The sequence below is a fragment of the Xyrauchen texanus genome, chromosome 26 (genome assembly GCF_025860055.1).
Source record: "Xyrauchen texanus isolate HMW12.3.18 chromosome 26, RBS_HiC_50CHRs, whole genome shotgun sequence".
Classification (NCBI taxonomy): Eukaryota; Metazoa; Chordata; class Actinopteri; order Cypriniformes; family Catostomidae; genus Xyrauchen; species Xyrauchen texanus.
In genome coordinates this window covers 630,001-650,990 of record NC_068301.1, presented here as the reverse complement: position 1 = coordinate 650,990, position 20,990 = coordinate 630,001, and the positions used below count along the sequence as shown (strand labels likewise).

The 20,990-nt window shown below is 39.8% G+C and overlaps 1 protein-coding gene and 1 long non-coding RNA gene across 3 annotated transcripts in view; one reads left to right on the top strand and one right to left on the bottom strand.

The window, feature by feature from the left end:
• The window catches only part of LOC127619721 (uncharacterized), a 46,683-nt gene that overhangs the window by 5,761 nt on the left and 19,932 nt on the right, over positions 1 to 20,990 (bottom strand). The gene's annotated exons all lie outside the window — the stretch shown is intronic.
• LOC127619706 (serine protease FAM111A-like) lies at positions 1,026 to 20,577 on the top strand. Its single transcript, XM_052092661.1, has 4 exons — positions 1,026 to 2,215; positions 14,915 to 15,040; positions 18,037 to 18,103; positions 18,291 to 20,577. The coding sequence occupies exons 2-4, from the start codon at positions 14,970 to 14,972 to the stop codon at positions 20,262 to 20,264; spliced, it is 2,112 nt and encodes a 703-aa protein (XP_051948621.1). The 5' UTR covers positions 1,026 to 2,215; positions 14,915 to 14,969; the 3' UTR covers positions 20,265 to 20,577.

Here is a 20,990-nt window from a genome sequence, read left to right as displayed (position 1 = left end):
TGTGTGAGAGTGTGTGTGTGTGAGAGTGTGTGTGTGTGTGAGAGTGTGTGTGTGTGTGTGAGTGAGTGTGAGAGAGTGTGTGTGAGTGTGTGTGTGAGAGTATGTGTGAGTGTGTGTGTGTGTGTGAGAGAGTGTGTGTGAGTGTGTGTGTGTGTGTGAGTGTGTGTGTGTGTGTGTGAGAGTATGTGTGAGTGTGAGTGTGTGTGAGTGTGAGTGTGTGTGAGAGTGTGTGTGAGAGTGTAAGTGTGTGTGAGAGTGTGTGTGAGAGTGTGTGTGTGTGTGTGTGAGTGTGTGTGTGTGTGTGAGAGTATGTGTGAGTGTGTGTGAGTGTGAGTGTGTGTGAGAGTGTGTGTGAGAGTGTGTGTGTGTGTGAGTGAGTGTGAGAGAGTGTGTGTGAGAGTATGTGTGAGTGTGTGTGTGTGTGTGAGAGAGTGTGTGTGAGTGTGTGTGTGTGTGTGAGTGTGTGTGTGTGTGTGTGTGAGAGTATGTGTGAGTGTGAGTGTGTGTGAGTGTGAGTGTGTGTGAGAGTGTGTGTGAGAGTGTGTGTGTGTGAGAGTGTGTGAATTAGGGAAAGAGGTTCAACATGCAGGTGATTTATTGGAAAACTGTTAATCTTGTAATGCAATACAGATGAAGTGTTCTTGTGTTCCCCTTAGACACACCTGGAGTGACCGGTGACAGGTGAAAGGTTATTTTGTGCCATGTGCTTTAGTGACACTGAGATTGATGCTTTCATCCAGAGGAGTCTGTTGTGTTGATATTGAGCCCAACTGCAACTGTCTTTATTGGTATACTATGGTACACTGTAATGGACTCTTAAAATAATACCTGGATATATCCAATGGTACTGCAAAGAATACCATACTATTACCATCATGCCATATATATTATATATGTCATTTTTATTTAACCCTTGTGTGACCTTCGAGACATTTTTGTCTTTTTAATTATTGTTTTTTCCGATCATTTTGTGTTACAGTAAAATACAGTAGTAGTAGGCCTAACTATTCAGCTACAGTTATGCACAGCTCAAAAACCAGACAGTTTTATTTATAATAAGAACATTTATTATTGCCACTTTGAACATTGTAACAACACAGTTTTTACATCAACACTGCACTGTGCTGCTTACATAGAGGTAAATAAAATACAAATTAAATAATGATTAAATTAAAATGTATTGCACCTAAAAGTGAAATAAAAACTGTACTTAAAGATTAAATGAAAATGTATTGTACTTAAAAGTACATGTTGCTGACAACTAACATGAGCTTAATGTGATGGGTGTGTCTGTGAACACAGTCCTGAGATGTCTGGGTCAATGGAGGTCAGCTTTAGTCTCAGGTTTTGAACTTTTCATAATTTTATCATCCAACCTTTCACAAAATTCGCTGCCCTCAAGTGTGCGTTTTTCAAGGCAACCGTTATAGAACGCGTCACTTTATTGTTTCCATGGTGACGCGTCATTGCTTGTCACGTGACCACAGCCACTGAATGACCGATGGTCTGCTTTTATTTCCTTTTTTATTCAAAATATTCACGAATTTGTTAGCTATACTATAGCATTACCTTTATAAACATCACCTTTATAATGATCATGTTAGTTGAGCTCTATGCGCGATGGGCGCCACCTGATTATAATGGATAGGTATATTATTGCCGCTTCCATAACCTTTTGATTTTTGTTTATCTGTTCACTTAACAAAAAAATTCCTCACTACTGAAATGATCTAATAAAGTTTATTTTTAAAAATGAAAAAAAAAAAAAAAAAATCAGTGTGTATTTTACAAACTCTAAATATATTGTTTTTTTTTAGTACTTATGTGAATTTAAATGTCTGAAACCTAAAATAAACATTATGTGGATGAAAACACTGAATAGTTGTGAATGATATGACTCCACTGAGCGGGTACGTCACTGGCTCAGCGCCAGACAACGCGCGAAAGCACAGTTTGAATTTATCAGTTGGTCTTTGGTAAGTCATGCACTCACCGGTGAGATCGAAATTCAGTGATTCCTCTGCGTACCACTAGAGGGAGTCTGCGCACCACACTTGAGAACCACTGACCTAGGAGGTGTGGTTACAACAGCAGCAAACACAGATAAATAACTGCATTTCACCACACGTTGAAGTAATCTCTCGGATAAGGGACTTGTTTGAAGTTTATACTGTACAGGATTCAGGATCAGGGTTGAAATTACCTCACAGAAAAGGTAAGAACTGTGATTCACTTTGGGAGGGTTTAGGTGTTGAACTGATATATATTTAGGGCATATCTAGTTTTTTTTATTTTCCACTTTGCTTAACCTTTAATGAATAGTTGAACTGCCTGATAGTTTAAGCCATTAACCGCTGCATAACAGGTCAAGAGAAACATTGTTTAAATGAGACTAATAGCACTAGAATAGAAACTAAAGTAAAGCAATGAGGAAGTGAGGAAGCTGAATTCAGCAATAAGTGCAGAACAACATCAAATCAGGGGAGATCAATGCATGTCGTTTGTTAAATCAATCGTACGGAGCCCACGAAGTGACCTGTGCAAAAAAAAAAATCTAAGAGACTTTCGCGCGCGCACGCGTTACAGTTTCCGGTGTCTGTATAGCTCTTTTCCGATTGCGTCATTGCCATCATTCATTTACTCAAAGATACTGAGGATGCGCATGAATTTATAGAGATATATTTTAAACTTGGCCTTCAATACAAAGACATTACTGTCTATGACATTTGTTATACTGTCATGGCTGAGACACGCTTTGATCTTCCAAAGGACACTAATCAAGACTTGTACTTGCATTTAACACGAGAACTACCGGAAGTCTATAACTACTAGATTGTTACAGACCCGGCGCCAGACACAAATTCACGGACGGGCATTACATTTTTTTCAGGGGGGCACAACTGAGATAAACCTAATTCCCTAATAACATTAAATGATATGACCGATTATGAATTGAATATGTATGATACAATGATAATGATCGATAGTAGCCTGTTACATAATGTACTGACGCTATTCAAATTCATAACTGACGCTAAATATTTGTGCGGTTTAGGCTCGCGCAGCCTCTCGATGAAACAAACAGGCCTAACTGCAGCTCACACAAAGAAACTCAGTTAGCATACTGCGGTAAAAAATTCAAAATGTGTAAGTTAGTTTTTATATTTATAACATGAAGCAACACCATACAACCAAGTGCTGAATACCATCACGATTGAAAATGTAACACTGATTTCGACAGTTCAATAAACAAGTAATTCACATTAAGTCACTTATATTTTAGATGCAAGATTGACTTTTTGTTCTATTTTAAAACAAAGATCCCAGCAGAAACAGAACGCATCTCACAGTCAACCGCCTATGGGGTGCCGTTTGTAAAGTGGCTCACGCTGAAAATAACAGCAACATTTTGTCACATTTAGCTTCAAACAATGTTTAAAAATCTGGTATGAATTTTTGACGGTCACTTTTTAGCACATTTACAACAATATTTGTTAACATAGAGATATTTTAAATAGTTAAATCTAAATATTAAATGCTACACTTAAATGTTAAATGTTAAATATAAATGTTAAATATAAATATAAATGCTAAATATAAATATAAATGTTATATATAAATATAAATGTTATATCTAAATGTTAAATATAAATCTAAATGTTAAATGTTAAATATAAATATAAATGTTATATCTAAATATTAAATATAAATCTAAATGTTAAATCTAAATGTTAAATCTAAATGTTAAATATAAATGTTAAATATAAATATAAATATAAATGTTAAATTTAAATGTTAAATATAAATATAAATCTAAATGTTAAATCTAAATGTTAAATCTAAATGTTAAATCTAAATGTTACATCTAAATGTTACATCTAAATGTTTCGTGTGAAACTAAATATTTAGCTAATATGCAAATTTAAATGCCGGTAACCGGAAGTGCCAAAATAAAAGCTCGAGGAGGTCAGTGGGTAGTGTCAAATAACGAATAAAAAACATCTCATCAGGGGAAATGGACTCTTGGACATGGATTATCATGATAAAAACTAACTAAAAGAATAAGCACGTTTGGATAAACTGTAACTGTAAACAGTAGACTACTTTGAGGTTTTAGTGTCACTTTTATGAAAGATGAGGGACTTATGACCTGTGGCCATTATAGCCAGCCACGAGGGGCTCACTTCGACTGATCTGTCATGTTTGCTTGCATAAAGGCCAGCAAGAGCCAATCCCTACCGCCCCTGACCAGGAAAGGTACTGTCGGTCATGGCCGCTCTGTGAAGATGTCAAGCGAATCGGCGTTAGCCGAGAACATCGGCAGAGCCGTCCTGGCGGCTATACAAAAATTTTCAACAGCGACAGCAACAGCCTCTGGGACACCACAGAACACCTCAGTAATTTTAAAGCTGTACTTGAACAAGAGTGTGCAACCGTAGTCCCTTTCAGTTCATTATAGTTTAAGGACTTAATGTTTGGCTGTACGTTTAAGTATAAAAGGATTGATGGAGCTATCAGCTCTGGTTTCCATGTGGTTTCTGATTGTTATAAACGATATTCCTGTTTGTGGATGTTAATTACAAAAAGTGTTTACCTCTGTGAGACTGTATCTGACACTTAGTATACCGATACTTAGTATACCGAGCGATATGATGTCCCAGTGGAGGTGGTGGGTGTGGCTGGCCCCAGTGTGTTACTGTAGGTGGTGGGAGCCTGAAGAGACAAAAGCAAAATATGGGCAACATTATTTATTATTCAACATTATTATTATTATTATTAGACATTCCATGTGTTTTTAATGTTTATATGCCCAGCAGTCAAAAACCAGGGTTGAGATTGGCAAACAAAGAGAGATACATTTTATGTTTTTTAACAGTATGCACTCTGACTCTGGTACTTTATTAACATTAGATTAAATGTATTTATCATTGTGACTGCCTCTGTCCTCCATCAGCATTACTCTTTCTCTCTCCTAGCCAAGCAGAGAACGGGTTTTATCTTGTGAGCAAATGCCAGCAGGTAAACCAAGGTGAGATGTCTGACTGAGGACAGAGGCAGATTTCCATTTGACCGACAATTTACAGTGTCATTTGTGAGCCTCCGTTAGCTGTTACGCTAAATTATATAATGTGTGCTTTGCTGCTCAGACCATCTTCACATAATCTTGAACTCACATTTATTTACTCAAGAGTTCATCCCACTGCGTCACTTAACCGGTGTGAATTTTACGGCTTATAGAATCAAATGTGTTACACATAAAGTGCATTGGTGCTAGTAGCAAATCTCTACTTAGCTAGTTTCGTAAAGTTAGCCTTAACAAGAATCCAACGCTACGTGATTTGGAAAACATACTTACTGAGGTGTTCTGTGGTGTCCCAGAGGCTGTTGCTGTCGCTGTTGAAAATTTTTGTATAGCCGCCAGGACGGCTCTGCCGATGTTCTCGGCTAACGCCGATTCGTTTGACATCTTCACAGAGCGGCCATGACCGACAGTACCTTTCCTGGTCAGGGGCGGGTAGGGATTGGCTCTTGCTGGCCTTTATGCAAGCAAACATGACAGATCAGTCGAAGTGAGCCCCTCGTGGCTGGCTATAATGGCCACAGGTCATAAGTCCCTCATCTTTCATAAAAGTGACACTAAAACCTCAAAGTAGTCTACTGTTTACAGTTACAGTTTATCCAAACGTGCTTATTCTTTTAGTTAGTTTTTATCATGATAATCCATGTCCAAGAGTCCATTTCCCCTGATGAGATGTTTTTTATTCGTTATTTGACACTACCCACTGACCTCCTCGAGCTTTTATTTTGGCACTTCCGGTTACCGGCATTTAAATTTGCATATTAGCTAAATATTTAGTTTCACACGAAACATTTAGATGTAACATTTAGATTTAACATTTAGATTTAACATTTAGATTTAACATTTAGATTTATATTTATATTTAACATTTAAATTTAACATTTATATTTATATTTATATTTAACATTTATATTTAACATTTAGATTTAACATTTAGATTTAACATTTAGATTTATATTTAATATTTAGATATAACATTTATATTTATATTTAACATTTAGATTTATATTTAACATTTAGATATAACATTTATATTTATATTTAACATTTATATTTATATTTAGCATTTATATTTATATTTAACATTTATATTTAACATTTAACATTTAAGTGTAGCATTTAATATTTAGATTTAACTATTTAAAATATCTCTATGTTAACAAATATTGTTGTAAATGTGCTAAAAAGTGACCGTCAAAAATTCATACCAGATTTTTAAACATTGTTTGAAGCTAAATGTGACAAAATGTTGCTGTTATTTTCAGCGTGAGCCACTTTACAAACGGCACCCCATAACCGCCTGCCAGCTGTGGCCGTGACGTCCCTTGCTTGAGGCTATGGCTTTGGCAAGTACCGTTAGACCAACTAGTATCGCTGGAATGGCTTCTGCAGTGTTGGATCGACCTCTTGTGAACTGCTACACCCTGGGTCTTCTCCCCTTACCTCGCTGCTCTCTTCTGCCAACTTTGGTGGTCTTTGATTAAAGAAACGCCGTATATCCATGGTAACTGTCACACGAAATAGCTCAGCATAGTTGTTTAAAAAAAAAATAACAGCTATCGTTATTAAGCGCTACTATGCTTAGGACACAAACAAACATTCCCGCGCTCACTATCGACAAACCAATCAAATCCATTTAAAAATATTATTTTTTAAATCAGACCAAACACATTTTTATTTTTATTCAGGAGTTTATTCATCATGTACAAAACGACAACTTACCAACTTGTAACGAAAGTTACAGTAGCCTATTGATAAAAAATATAAATAAAAGTGCAAACAAGCAAGGACTGGTGGTTGGTCGACTCCCGCGGGACTACTAACATTTACGACTAGATTTGATGGTCGAGTGCGGTCGGGGGCGGTAATGGGTTGCGGGAGAATAAAACGATTCGTGGGACTCCCTATCTAAATAAAACATCCAAAAATAAATACATTGTTATTCGTCTATTGCACAAAAGCAATAATGTTGAAATGAGTGATGAGTCCGTTCTTTGAATCCAGTCGAATGTATTTATTACAGAAAGCTTTCCGAGTATAATGAACTTATGCAACTACATGCAACAAACTATATTATCAACCTGGCGGGGGGAGCATGTGCACGCTGGACAGCAGAACTAATGCGCAAGCGCACTTCGTCCAGTACAGTGTCTTGTAGTGTCCATACAATTAGCAAACATTATCATTCACCAGAATGATCTACATCCCCTTTCTTTAGTTAGTGTCTTCTACGGCAAACAGAATATTAAAAATAGACACTAACTTACAAACTATAACAATTCCATTTTCTATTGAAACACTTGTCTTTTAAAATACAAAACATTTTAACAATTGTATGTGAATCCATTGCATTAAGTGGTAGCTAAACACAATATCAAATGAACAAAATATTTAAATGCAGGTTGTTTGTTTTTTTAAATTTTTTTTTTTAAACATAAGGCTTATGCTAAGCACTACAACCAGAAATAGTCTTATTTTTTCTCTCTTTTTTTTTCTTCAATGTCTTTGGCTCGCAGCCCATAACAGCTAAATATTCATTGTTCATACTTTGGATTAGGCCTGCAGACCACGACCTGAGCGTGTCACATACAGTGTGTTACCTGGTGTTACCTTCTTTGGAGATTGAACAACAGGCCTCTGCTGCTCGCTAGTGGGCAGAGGTGTTACCTGGGTCTCTTGAGATGCATGTGGTGTGGATGGGAAACTGTCTGGAGCAGCTGGACCGGCATACTGACGATCAAAGTCTTCAGAGTTGATCTGTCGTGGTGATGGCTCAGCAACAGGAAGGATGTGACGACGATTTCTTCTGTAGGTTCCTCCATCGGACTCGATGATGTAGGAACGTGGTTCCTTGCACACTTCCTTCACAGTGCCCAAGTGGTCGTGTCCCTTGATGGTCTGCATCCTAACAACTTGTCCCTCTGCAAGCGGCTGTAGTGGGTGGCTTGATGCATCGTAGTATCGCTTTTGAATGAGTCTTTTATTTTTTAGTTGGGCAGTGACCCGCTTTGTGTTCTTCGGGGCTGGCTCCAGCAGTCTGGTGCTGACAGGAAGAGTTGAGCGTGTCTGCCGTGACATCAGACGTTCTGCAGGTGAGCCCAATGCTTGGTCACGGGGAATGTTCCTGATGTTCAGCAGATTTAGATACACATCAGTCCCATCTCTGTGAGATTTTTCCATCAGTTGTTTGGCACTACGGACTGCTCTTTCTGCCAGTCCGTTTGACTGTGGATATGCCGGGCTGCTGGTAACATGAATGAAATCCCACTGCTCAGCGAAATCCTTGAAACTGGTGGTCTGGTGCTGTTGCAGACGGAGCATGATAGCAATTCTTCTGCAATGTCTTTGTTCATTGACGGCCAAAAAACAGTGCTCCTGGCCCTGCGTCTGGTTGACTCTAAGCCTGGGTGACCTCTATGTACAATATTGATATATTCCCGGTGCAGTGAGTGGGGAATAACTGTTTTGTGGCCCTTAATAACTATTCCATCTTCCACAACCAGCTCATCTCTGTAAGGGAAGAATGAACGTATGGATGGGTGAACGCTGCGTTCTTTGTCAGGCCATCCGTGTTGAATGGTTTTGCTAAGAATTTGTAGCACCTGATCCTGTGCTGTGTGGGTCCGGAGCTCCTCTAGTCGGTTAGTTGAGATGTAGCTGACCGACATCACCTCAAATGTGTTATTGGTAGCTGGGCATTGTGAGACAGCTTTGTTTGGAGCTCGTGATAGGGTGTCGGCTAGGTACATGTGCTTACCCTTCTTGTAGACCAGTGTGATATCATAGGCTTGTAACTGTAGTAGCATCCTTTGCAGTCGGGCAGGAGCAGTGTGGATGGGCTTCTTTAGGATTGTGACGAGGGGTTGATGGTCGGTTTCAATGACCGTGGGCTTCCCATACACATAATCCTTGAATTTGGTACATGCAAACACCACTGCCAACAGCTCCTTCTCGATTTGAGCATATCGCGTTTCCGTGTCAGTGAGTGTACGAGACGCATAGGCGACTGGTCTCTCCTCCTGTAAACATGCAGCACCAAGTAAGTAACATGACGCATCACAGGTCAGTGTAACTGCTTTTCTCACATCATAGTAGGATAAGACTGGTGCACTGGATAGGCATGACTTAAGATGGTCAAACGCCTGCTGATGCTGAGGAAACCAGCTCCATGCAGTGTCTTTGTGTGTGAGCTGTCTCAGAGGCGCTGCAATCTCGCTGAGGTTTGGGATGAACTTCCCAAGATAGTTCACCATACCAAGGAATCGCTGCATGGTTGGGACATCCTGAGGGACTGGCATATCTGTGATAGCTGCAGTCTTGGCAGGGTCGGCTTTTAGGCCCTCCTTTGTAAATATGTGACCCACATAACAGACCTGGTTCAGGCGGAACTTGCATTTGAGACGGTTCAGCCTGAGGTTTATCTCTCGGGCCCGGTCGAGCACCTGTTTTAGATTGGCATCATGTTCTATAGCATCACAACCTCCTATGATGATGTCATCTACTATAATAGCACACGGATATCCAGCAAACAGTTGTTCCATCGAGCGCTGGAAAACTTCGCTTGCTGAGCTTATGCCAAAAGGCATACTGAAGGAATCTATAGCGGCCAAAAGGTGTGCTGAATGTGGTCAGCATTGATGACTTGTGATCCAGACGTATTTGCCAGAATGAGCTCCTTGCATCTAGCACAGAGAACACTGTAGCACCTGACATCTGGGTCGCAACTTCCTCAACGCTACGCATTGGATAATGGGGTCTCTTCAGAGCAGTGTTGAGGTCTTTTGGATTGATACACAGTCTGATTTCTTGTTTGTCCTTTTTATGTGTTGCCACCATGGACTGAAACCCAGTCAGTAGGTTCAGAAACTGTGGTTATGACGCCTTTATTCTGCATGCTGTCAAGCTCGGCTTTGACTTCGTGTCTGCATTGCCACTGGGATGCGGTGTGCTGGACGAACCACTGGTTGTACAGTTGGATCCAGTGTCATAGAGTATGTGATAGGGAGTTTTCCGAGCTCCTCACTGAACACATCTTTGTATTGTGCGAAAATCTGTTTAGTGAAATCAGCATCGCTCTCGGTGCTGACCTGATGAACGTGAGGGCTCATTGTGACAATTCCTAAGCGCACACATGCACGAAATCCCAGTAGTGGCACTACATCTCGGTCCACTAGGAAAAAGGTAGTGTGTGTTGCTGTCCATCTAAGCAACAAGGCAGTGTAACTATTCCAGTAGTCTCTATTTTGCTGCCTCCATAAGCCACTAAGTTGGTGTCTTTGGTGCATTTCATTGGTCGTTCACCGTCAGCAAGCAGTTGGAAGGCATCTTTTGACAATACGTTACACCTAGCACCTGTATCAACTTTCATCTCAAAGGGCTTGTTATGTATGTGCAGTGTAACAAATCCTTCATCCTTTCCTTCTGTCTGAGGAGTGATGGTGTTTACACACTTGTCGTCGAGTTTGACACCATCCACATAAAAAGTGTCATCACTGGCACTGTTGTCTGGCTTTTCCAGCTCTAACTGGTACACAGGTTTTCTATAGTCTTTGTGTTTTGCATAACTTTTCTTTTCATAGCCTTGACGGTGTGACATGGACTTGCAGCATTTTTTATAATGATTTAATTTTTTACAGTTATGGCATTGCTGGCCAAAAGCAGGACATTTGTCTCTCTGTGCAGCATGGCTGCTTCCACAATTGCTGCAGTTTGTAATGGATTTTGTCTCATATTTGACTGCTTGAGATTTATATCTTGACCTCTGTTGCCACCCACTGGGATTTGGCTGAATTGCGTCAACAGTGGTGGCTGTTTGGGGCATGGCTAGAGTTCTATTATTTTCCTCAGTCATCTCATAAATGCGGCAGATTGTAATGGCTTTAGTTAGAGTTAATTCACTATCACGTAGCAAAGCCTTTCTTATACTGTCATTCCTGATGCCACATACTATTCTGTCACATATCAGTTCATCTGCCAGGTTTCCAAAGTGACAACTGCTAGCTTTGATCCTTAAATCACTTATGTAAGATTCGATAGTCTCACCTTGCTTTTGATTTCGTGAATGAAACTTGTGTCTCTCCATAGTTTTGTTATGTTGAGGGTTGCATACCTCCCGAAATTTCCGTTTCAAACACTCGGGGTCTTCTCTAGACTCAGCTGGAACGACAACGGCTCCAGCTTCACCTGGCGCCCTCACCTCTGCTGTGTAAACAAATGAACGCTCACGTTCGATGGCCTCCGCTCCTGCTAGATTGAGGAGAATATATGCCTTTGTTTTGGCAGGCTTGTCAGAGTGCGCCGCTGCAATGAATATATCATATTCTTGTTCAAAAATCCGCCAATTCTCAGCAAGGTTCCCGTCAAAACCGAGGGGATCTGGTCTGCGAAATCCATCCGCCATCACGTCTTTATTCGTAACTTTTAACTTGACGTTATTTCTCAGAAAAAAACGTGTGAAACTCACAGGCGATAGATCCGTTTCATATCTTCTGACACCATGTTGAAATGAGTGATGAGTCCGTTCTTTGAATCCAGTCGAATGTATTTATTACAGAAAGCTTTCCGAGTATAATGAACTTATGCAACTACATGCAACAAACTATATTATCAACCTGGCGGGGGGAGCATGTGCACGCTGGACAGCAGAACTAATGCGCAAGCGCACTTCGTCCAGTACAGTGTCTTGTAGTGTCCATACAATTAGCAAACATTATCATTCACCAGAATGATCTACAAATAAGAACATCTAAACAAAATAACGATTTACAGTCGCAAGCATAAGTAGATGTTCTCATTATAACGTGTTTGTGCAGCGTTGTGCAATGTAGCCAATCACAGACATATGTGTTGATTTCTAAAACGCAATGGCCAATCAGAGGCATTTCAGATCAAATCCACTCACCGCTCAAAACGTTGGAGTTTTTGTTCAGTGCTGAATTCTGCATGCTGCATAATAAAAGAGCTTTGTGAGATCGCGATTAAATGAGATGTGAGACGTGACGTAGAGTTGATGAAGGGAGACAGGATCTTCCAGGGCGGGCACTAGTGACTCACAGGGCGGGCCAGGTCCCCCAATGCCCGCCCATGGCGCCGGGACTGGATTGGCCATAGCGGTCATTCTGACCGTTCAAACTAGACTGTACCAAATGTCATGTCATATTTACATTCAAAACTTCTATTGAGGTTTTAGAATGAAGCTTCTAATGTCTGTCGTCATATTTTATGGCGTCATCACCCTAAAAATGTATTGAATAAAATAGAATAATATGGATCAAATGGAGCGCCAAGCGAACACAGATAGTCCTACATAATACGATCTTTTTTTGTAATATATAATAGTGCTAGACTATACAAATACACATATATATATTATATATTAGCTGCTAGACTGCCCCGGAAGGTGCGTGCCTCGCTTTGTGTACAGCAAGTTTTTCGTGCGCACGCGAAAGTCTCTTAGATTTTTTTTTTTGCACAGGTCACTTCGGGGGCTCCGTACAATCGAGATCATTACGAAGGTAAAATTCAACATCTTCCTTTGGTAATTAGAGTTCGAAGAAAGGAAGTCACGTGAAAATATTTTTTAGCAGGGGTTCCCAATACGTCGATCGCGATCTAACAGTCGATCGCAAAGGCAATGCTGGTAGATCGCACACAATGTAAATGTACTTTCGTTAAATTTTAATAAAAATAAATATAATGTCTTTCCTTCTTTTAGTTTCTGTCTGACTTGCACTTGACGAGTAAATATTGACCAGGTGAGGGTTTTGTTTATTCAGTTGCCATGACAACTAGGTTTGCGCATACGCGCCTTCCAAGGAATTCTGAGAACAGAGCGCGAAATTGCGACGCTACTGCCCGGATTAGGCAAAACTGAATGGAATCAGACAGTAGCTAATCCGGGCAGTAGCATCGCAATTTCGCGCCCTGACTATTGTAATCTATTGTGCTGTAGGTGTTTTTGGGTTTAGTGTTAAAACTGAATGATATCAACATTGAACATTATTATATATATTTGTTTATTAATTAGAAGATGAATTCCATGTAGGGATACATGCAGTAGTCCCAACAAGCATTTTCTTATTTTAAATGAAACTGTGTTTTTTAGTTAGTAGATCTTATTGAGTGGGTCATTTAAAAGTAGATCATCACACAAAATAGTGTGGGCACCCCTGCTGTAAAGGGACTAGAATAAAAACGAATTATACTGTATGTGACCTCCTTGTTTTTATTGGCTTTTGTACTGTTAAGCGCTTTGGGATATCTATAGAAATTAAATATTATTATTATTACTATGAATCTGGGGAGGCGACAGCAGCTGTGTTTTTGCTGTGCATTACCAAACAAAGACTGTCTGCTAATAAATCATACAGAAGACCAGAAGAACCTGTCTTTGCTTCTTTGTTTCCTTTTTGGTTTGATATTTGGGTCAATGACGTCACGGAAGTCTTTTGTGTCCATATGGTTTAGTTCAATTTAAAAGGGTTCAAATGTGAAAATAAATGTACAAATTACTTGCATACATAATTTTTTTTGAGGACCAAGTCTAAAAGTTGTGGTTTCATCAATTTTGAGAGAATATTTGGCGGATGATGGCAAAAATGTCAATGTGGTGTAACCATAAAAACATTGTACCAAATCCTTAAACTTGCTTAAAGGTGAAATTCTCAATAAAATACCCTATCATCTAGTTTGGCATAATCTTACATTAGAACTATTTAATAGTAAATTAAAATAATGGAATACCATTGTTCTGAAACTACAATTAATTTGGGGGATCCTGTCAGTCAAGTCACTTTCCTGAAGTGTCAAGTTGGAGTAACCACCATTCAAGAAGAACATGTGACAGGAAATGACATCACAGAGAAAGACCCCCGATGACCCTAACTGCTGCATAAAACATTAGTAACTCTCTTTAAAATATTCAGGATAATTTGATCTGTTTACGGTCAGGTATGTCAGTAAAACAGTGGTCATTTATCATCATTTTAAACATGAATAGGTTATTTACTTTAACATGTGCTTGTGTCCACGATAATGCCTGTCCAATTAGATTTTAAATTGAAATGTCAAATGGTGTAACCGGTTACAAGCCTGCCTGTTAGAGGCCAGTTTTGTCAAATATCAGTAGTTTATGATGCTGATTAAAGTTAATATTACATTCAGTAAATACTACTGACGTCTCCTGTTGAACAATAACAGCAGCTTTAAAATACCTCAAACTCCAAATATACAGTGATGGGAGAAACGTGACTCAAAGATAAAAATTCACAATTAATACAATATAATAGAGGGCAATTCCATGCAAAGGTCACCTGTACCATGGAAATGATATATAAAAATGTGACAATATACAGGAAAATTAATGTGGAATAAAATGTACTCATCTATTGCAGTGTAATGTTTATTTTTTATTTGTACATCATTTGTCAAAGATTAATTAGAAAACAGAGGTGCTTTCAGCATATGTCCCACTCAATATTGCACAAACACATACAATTAAAATATAGAGATAATCCTAATAAAATCTATTTTCATATTGAATTTTAAAATAAAGTAATTATTTTGATGACTACACTTACATATACTTTAGGTGGATAAAATGTGTAATATTTCTCATTCATTTGTGGTTACACCACTTGAGGTTTTTAGGCGCATTCAGTGTTACCTTTTGTGAAAAATGGTGCAAATGTCATTTAAAATGACATGAAACTAACACAAATACAAAATGTACTTTTGAACAAACCCTTCGCATGCTTTTAAAACAAGTATTTATAGATTTTTTTAATTGCTCATCTTGCCAACCCTTATTTGTCATTGACCCATTTTCCATTTCAGAACACAGAACTTGGGACCGATCCAGACCAGCGGCACCAATCGGGGAGCATAAACCATGGCAGGAAAAAAGCAGACCAATAGTAGCAGCAATTTCTCCTCGGAGACCTCTGGTGCAGAGGTATCAAGGTATGGCATAGTCACGTATTCAGAAGTTCGGGATCACCTGTTGATTGCAGAGTATAGGAACTTACTTTTAATCACTATGAGATTATGATTTTTTTTCACCAAGTTGTTTCTACAACTTGATTGGAGTCCACCTGTGGTAAATTCAGTTGATTGGACATGATTTGGAAAGAGTACAGTGCCCGACCCGAGCTTGCCAAAAGGCACCTAAAGGACTCTCAGACCATGAGGAATAAAAGATTGAACTCTTTGGCCTGAATGGCAAACGTCATGTCTGGAGGAAACAGGCACCGCTCATCACCTGCCCAATCCCATCCCTACAGTGAAGCATGGTGGTGGCAGCATCATGCTGTGGGGATTTTTTTCAGCGGCAGGAACTGGGAGACTAGTCAGGATCAAGGGAAAGATGAATGCAGCAATGTACAGAGACATCCTTGATGAACACCTGCTCCAGAGCGCTCTGGACCTCAGACTGGGGCGAAGGTTCATCTTCCAACAGGACAACGACCCCAAGCACACAGCCAAGATAACAAAGGAGTGGCTATGGGACAACTCTGTGAATGTCCTTGAGTGGCCCAGCCAGAGCCCAGACTTGAACCGGATTGAACATCTCTGAACCGACGCTCCCCATCCAACCTGATGGAACTTGAGAGGTCCTGCAAAGAAGAACGGGAGAAACTGCCCAAAAATATGTGTGCCAAGCTTGTAGCATCATGCACAAAAAGACTTGAGGCTGTAATTGGTGCCAAAGTATATAGTGCTTCAACAAAGTATTGAGCAAAGGGTGTGAATACTTTTTCAAAGATTTCAAACAAACTTCTTTCATGTTGTCATTATGGGGTATTGTTTGTAGAATTTTGAGGAAAATAATGAATTTACTCCATTTTGTAATAAGGCAATAACATAAAAAATGTAGAAAAAGTGAAGCGCTGTGAATACTTTCCGGATGCTCTGTGTACATGTCAGTTTATACTAATTTAGTTGTACCTAAAGGTTAACCTCCATGTGGCATTCACAGTGGTTACCCCGTCTCTCAAGGAGATCTTTTATTAAAAGTGTTTTCCCCACAGATCACTTAACAGTTGTTGGTGTCAATTGCTCCCCTAATCCCACCTCATAACAATTACTAATGGCTCAATTCAGAAGGAGGGTATCCTGCAAGCTTTTCACTTGAAACAGGAACCCTGACTGGTAAATTAGGAAATTGTCACCAAGTATTCGAGTGGTATTTATCAAACTACAGTGTGAGAGCATCAGGGACCAGGAGCAAAGGCTGTTCTTTTTGTTTAAATACTTCCTACTTCATTTCATTTTCCTTGTAATACATGTGTTGTAGCACCAGGCCATTAAAACTACTTAATTGGTACGGAAGAATAAACAAAAAATCAGTATTTAAAGCAAAGTAATTATAAATTTAGTAAAAATGCAGATACATTTCTCAATCAAGGCACAAACATATTGATCTCAAAGTAAGTCTGAAGTCTTTAAGCTGCTGTTTGTGTGCAAGATCTAATTTCATTGTCTGTTCATGACAGGTGCATTTCCTTGCAAAGTCTTGAGGTTTCCAGCTGTGTGTGTGTGTGTGTGTGTGTGTGTGTCACTTTGTAGATAAAATATTTTCTTAGAAACAGGGTTTTTTAACAACTTTACAACATCCTCACGCTGATTCTTAGGCAAATATGACAAACATACGTCTATGTTACAAAGTATAGTTGAATTGTTCAACCGCACACCAGGGGATTGAAGTTCAGTCAGCCCAATCACATCCTCATCAAAAATGTAGGCAGGAACGACTGCTCTCCATCCAGCAACCAATCAGAACAAGGCAGCAATCAAAAGGTAACCATTGTTGGCTGGTGTCCATTAACCTTTGCAATGAGGAGAGAGAGAGTGAGAAGGAAAGAGAAAGAGAGAGCAAAACACCACAAACACTGCCTCAATGCAGACAACACCTACACAGGAAGCAATACAACTATCACTGCCCATGTATCACATAAATAATTACGCCCTGGGACGTAACACCATGGAAGAATAAAGGTTGGGAAACACTGGCTTAAGTAGCCTAAAATCTCCAAAATAGCTCTTATTTAATTGAGATAACGTTAGTAGCCTGTGGCTGTTAATGAACATGTTTCCAGAAAATAGAGCTGTCCATCGTGCTGATCTCATCAGATTTTGTTGGCTCTATGGTTATTGGGCTGTTGAGAATACTTCCTTTAGTTTTTTGACTGTGGAAGTTTCTGTTCAGAAGGATAATTTTAACAGTTTCCCAAAATTAGTAGTTTTGTTGTAGTAGCTTAGTAGTACCAATAATAATAGCCTAATTAGTGGTGGTTGGGGGGAGGGGGTGTATACGGCTGTCTTCAGGTTCTCTAGGAGGAGGCTCACTTTCACCCAATTTGAAAACCCCTGATCTAGAACAACGACTATACAACGACTATACTATATCTGATTCAAACATTCAAAATCTTGAAAGGTATAGACAATGTCGACCCAGGGGACTTCTTTGACCTGAAAAACGAAACAAGGACCAGGGGTCACAAATGGAGATTAGATTAGGGCATTCAGAACAGAAATAGGAGGCACTACACAGAGAATTGTGAGGGAACTCCCCAGTAATGTTGTTGAAGCTGATCCTTCAAGAAGCTGCTTGATGAGATTCTGGGATCAATAAGCTACTAACAACCAAACGAGCAAGATGGGCTGGATGGCCTCCTGTCCTTTGTAAACTTTATGTTCATATAAAATATTTTTTAAGCATACAATATACATAATACTGTATATTGTGGTAAAGTGAGAAGAAAATATGATATATATGGCACTTTTCCACGGGACGTTACGGTTCGACTCGACTCGCTTTACTTTTCTGAGTTTGCATTTCCACTGCAGTTTAGTGCCGCCTCAATGTGGGCGGGATTATAGGTTGATCGTCATAGAGACTGTGGAGAGAGAGAGAGTTTAAACAGCAGATTAATGTCCTGTTTCTCTTTCTTTAAAAGATCACCAGCAGAGATGCTGGACCCCACAGAGCGGGGAGCTACAGCCAGCCTTGCATCGGATATTAAAGTAAGTTACAAAATAATCACAATGTGTGTTAGTTTCATACATGCATGGCCATTTTCAGTCATAGTTATGCAATACTGGGGTCCTCTAATAAATACCAATAGTTGAAAATGGGGGGCAGTGATAATGTTAATAAAGCTAATGAGATGTTTTTTTTCTAATGCTCCATTTTGTTTTTTCTCTTCGCAAGCGTGAGACTGAAGAGAAAGCACTTTGCACAGATGACGAGGAATCTCCTCCATTCAAACAGACCAGAACCCAGAGCAAGGGATCATTCAAAATGAGTCTTCCAGGCAATACTTTATTTGAAGAAAGCTTTGATGATAACGAAACTCTGTCGGATGTCTTGAACAAAAATCACAAGTTAAAAAAGCTGAAGAGTAACAGAAAGAGAAACCAGCTGCTGATCACTGGGCAGAAATGCTTGACTGGAATTGTTCCTGTCCACCTGCCCTGCAGTTTTATAACCAACACTGAGAGTTTTAAAATCGAATTCATTGACGGTGAGGAAGAGAGTAGTTGTAGGAAGGATTTTAATCCAAACACACTTCGAAGAGAAAAACACATCGTTTTTTACATAGATCCCAAAGGAAGTGGAAACAGAATAATCGTGAAAAACAAACACATTAGCCAACAGGGTGTAACGCTGTGTATTTATGCCTTTAAGGGGGAGACAGTTCTGGAGGCTTTGCACAGGGACGGCAGATTTAAGGATGTGGTTTTCACAAAGGTGTGTCAACTGAGTGAAGTTGATACGCATTTCAACATTTTTCTGAGTGTTTCTGTGGATAAACTGAATAAGAGGAAGTTCACACTGATTGTTTCAAATGAAGAGGCACCAGTCAGTCAGCAGATGCTCATTAAAACAGTGTCGATCAATAAGGCTACTGCTGATCATCAGGCTCCCAGTGTAGCTACTGGCGAACCTCAGTCTACCAGCACAACTGCTGGAGATTTACAGCCTCCCAGTTCAGGTAATGGGGATTCCCAGTCAGTCAGAACAGGTAGAGGTACAGGTCAATTTTACCCCCTACCTGACACTAAAGAAGTGTACAGTATCCTCAAATCTCAAATGGATGGTCTTATTAAGTTAATGGAAGAAAGAAAGAAAGAGACCAAAGACCAGCAACCAATCAGGGAGCTGCTGAGACAGGAGTTTGGTAAAAACACAGAGATATTTACTGCGATTCACACCATACGAAGACAGACCGAACTCAGTGAATCCGTCTGCTTCATCACTGCACCAGCAACAGATGGCACAGTTTGTCAGGGCACAGGTTTCCGTTTCATTGGGAATTGCATTTTAACATGTGCCCACATCTTGGATGAGTGCCAACCAGACCTCATTACAAAGGTTTATGTAACCTTTAAATATGAAAAACCATTATTAAAGTCTGAGCGTGATGTTTTTGTAAAGCAGATAGTTGCTCATGACAGAAACATTGACTATGCTTTACTCGAGCTTGATCTACCCCAGGAGCACCCTCCACTCCCCCCAGCACTGATTGATTTACTTGCCATTCCTCAGACAAGTGGAGGGATTTATATCATTGGTCACCCAGAGAGTGAAGTAAAGTCAATTGATCTGTGTTCCATTATAAAGCCTGAGAACTGCACAGCCAAAGCAGAAGAGCACATTACCAACCATTCTGAAACACTAGATGAAGCTGGAAAGGAAAGATTGTATCAGGCACTTAGCGGCTACACTTTTAAGGAGCTGAAAGACAGAAATCGACTGTTTTACGACACCTGTTTTTACCATGGCTCTTCTGGGTCTCCAGTCTTTAACGCCCAACATCAGCTGGTAGCCATGCAACAGGGAGGGTATTTATACCATCTGGCCTCGAGAAAGAAACGGAGTGTGATCGAGTATGGCATCCACATGATGGCTATTCTTCAAAGCATGCTGCGTTGTGAAATAGCTGACCCTTTGCTACAGGAAATGTGCAGAATCTCTCTTGAGAAACCAGAGCTCAAATCTGTTCTGAAGGCACTGGTAGAAGATGCATGCCGTAAACCAAGGACAAGGACAATCTTAAAATCCTGCTTGAAATCCAATCCACAATACCACACGCTGCTGGAGTCTCTGTCCAACAAAAGCCGTGATCTGGGTACCCTGCTTATTGAATGCAAGAATACAGAACAACAGACTGATCTGCCATGAGTGTAGCCTTGGGGGTGTTGAGATTGATCAAGTGGCATACAGGATCACTCCTTTAATTTGTGAAGTCAACACCAAGCGTTTCTGCTTCCTATAACGCTGTCCCATGATGGTCTGCCTATTTTCATATCGACGCTTAGTTTTATTGGTAAAGCATTTTAACCATCCCCTCCCTTTCATTTTTTCCATATCCTAATATGCGATCTAACTTTTCAAAGTGGGAAAACATTTATTTTTACACACACACACACACACACACACACACACACACACACACACACACACACACACACACACACACACACACACACACATACACACATCACACACACACATAATTGATCTCCATTTTATTGAAAAAATATATATATTTTAATTATTTTAGTGATTTTAATTACTTGGTATTTAATTTAGTGTTATTGGAACATGTTTTGGCAGAGAGTGTGTCTGGGGACTCTTATGTATTTTGTTATGTATTGTGCAGTGTTTTGCGATACATCTGTATGACAGCACTGTAGAAATTGGGGCTTCCATGTGGCAAGGCTCTTCACCGTAAGTGCAGGACGCCCCCTACAGCATGGAGATCACATGCTGCCGGGGTTGGGAGGGTTTAGGGTGGCAGGAAAATCCTCATCACCACTGTGCTGCACCAAAGACTCCTGTGCCAGCCGGGCGCCTTCCTGCGAGTTGGCAGAGTTGTTGGTGGAAATGCGTTTCCTCCGACGTGAC

What these genes read in the sequence shown, in the direction of transcription:
- LOC127619706 (XM_052092661.1), top strand. Translation starts at nt 14,970, where the DNA reads ATGGCAGGAAAAAAGCAGACCAATAGTAGCAGCAATTTCTCCTCGGAG. An exon ending in TCTGGTGCAGAGGTATCAAG is followed by an intron (nt 15,041 to 18,036) that starts GTATGGCATAGT and finishes TTTCTTTAAAAG; the next exon opens with ATCACCAGCAGAGATGCTGG. An exon ending in GCCTTGCATCGGATATTAAA is followed by an intron (nt 18,104 to 18,290) that starts GTAAGTTACAAA and finishes TCTCTTCGCAAG; the next exon opens with CGTGAGACTGAAGAGAAAGC.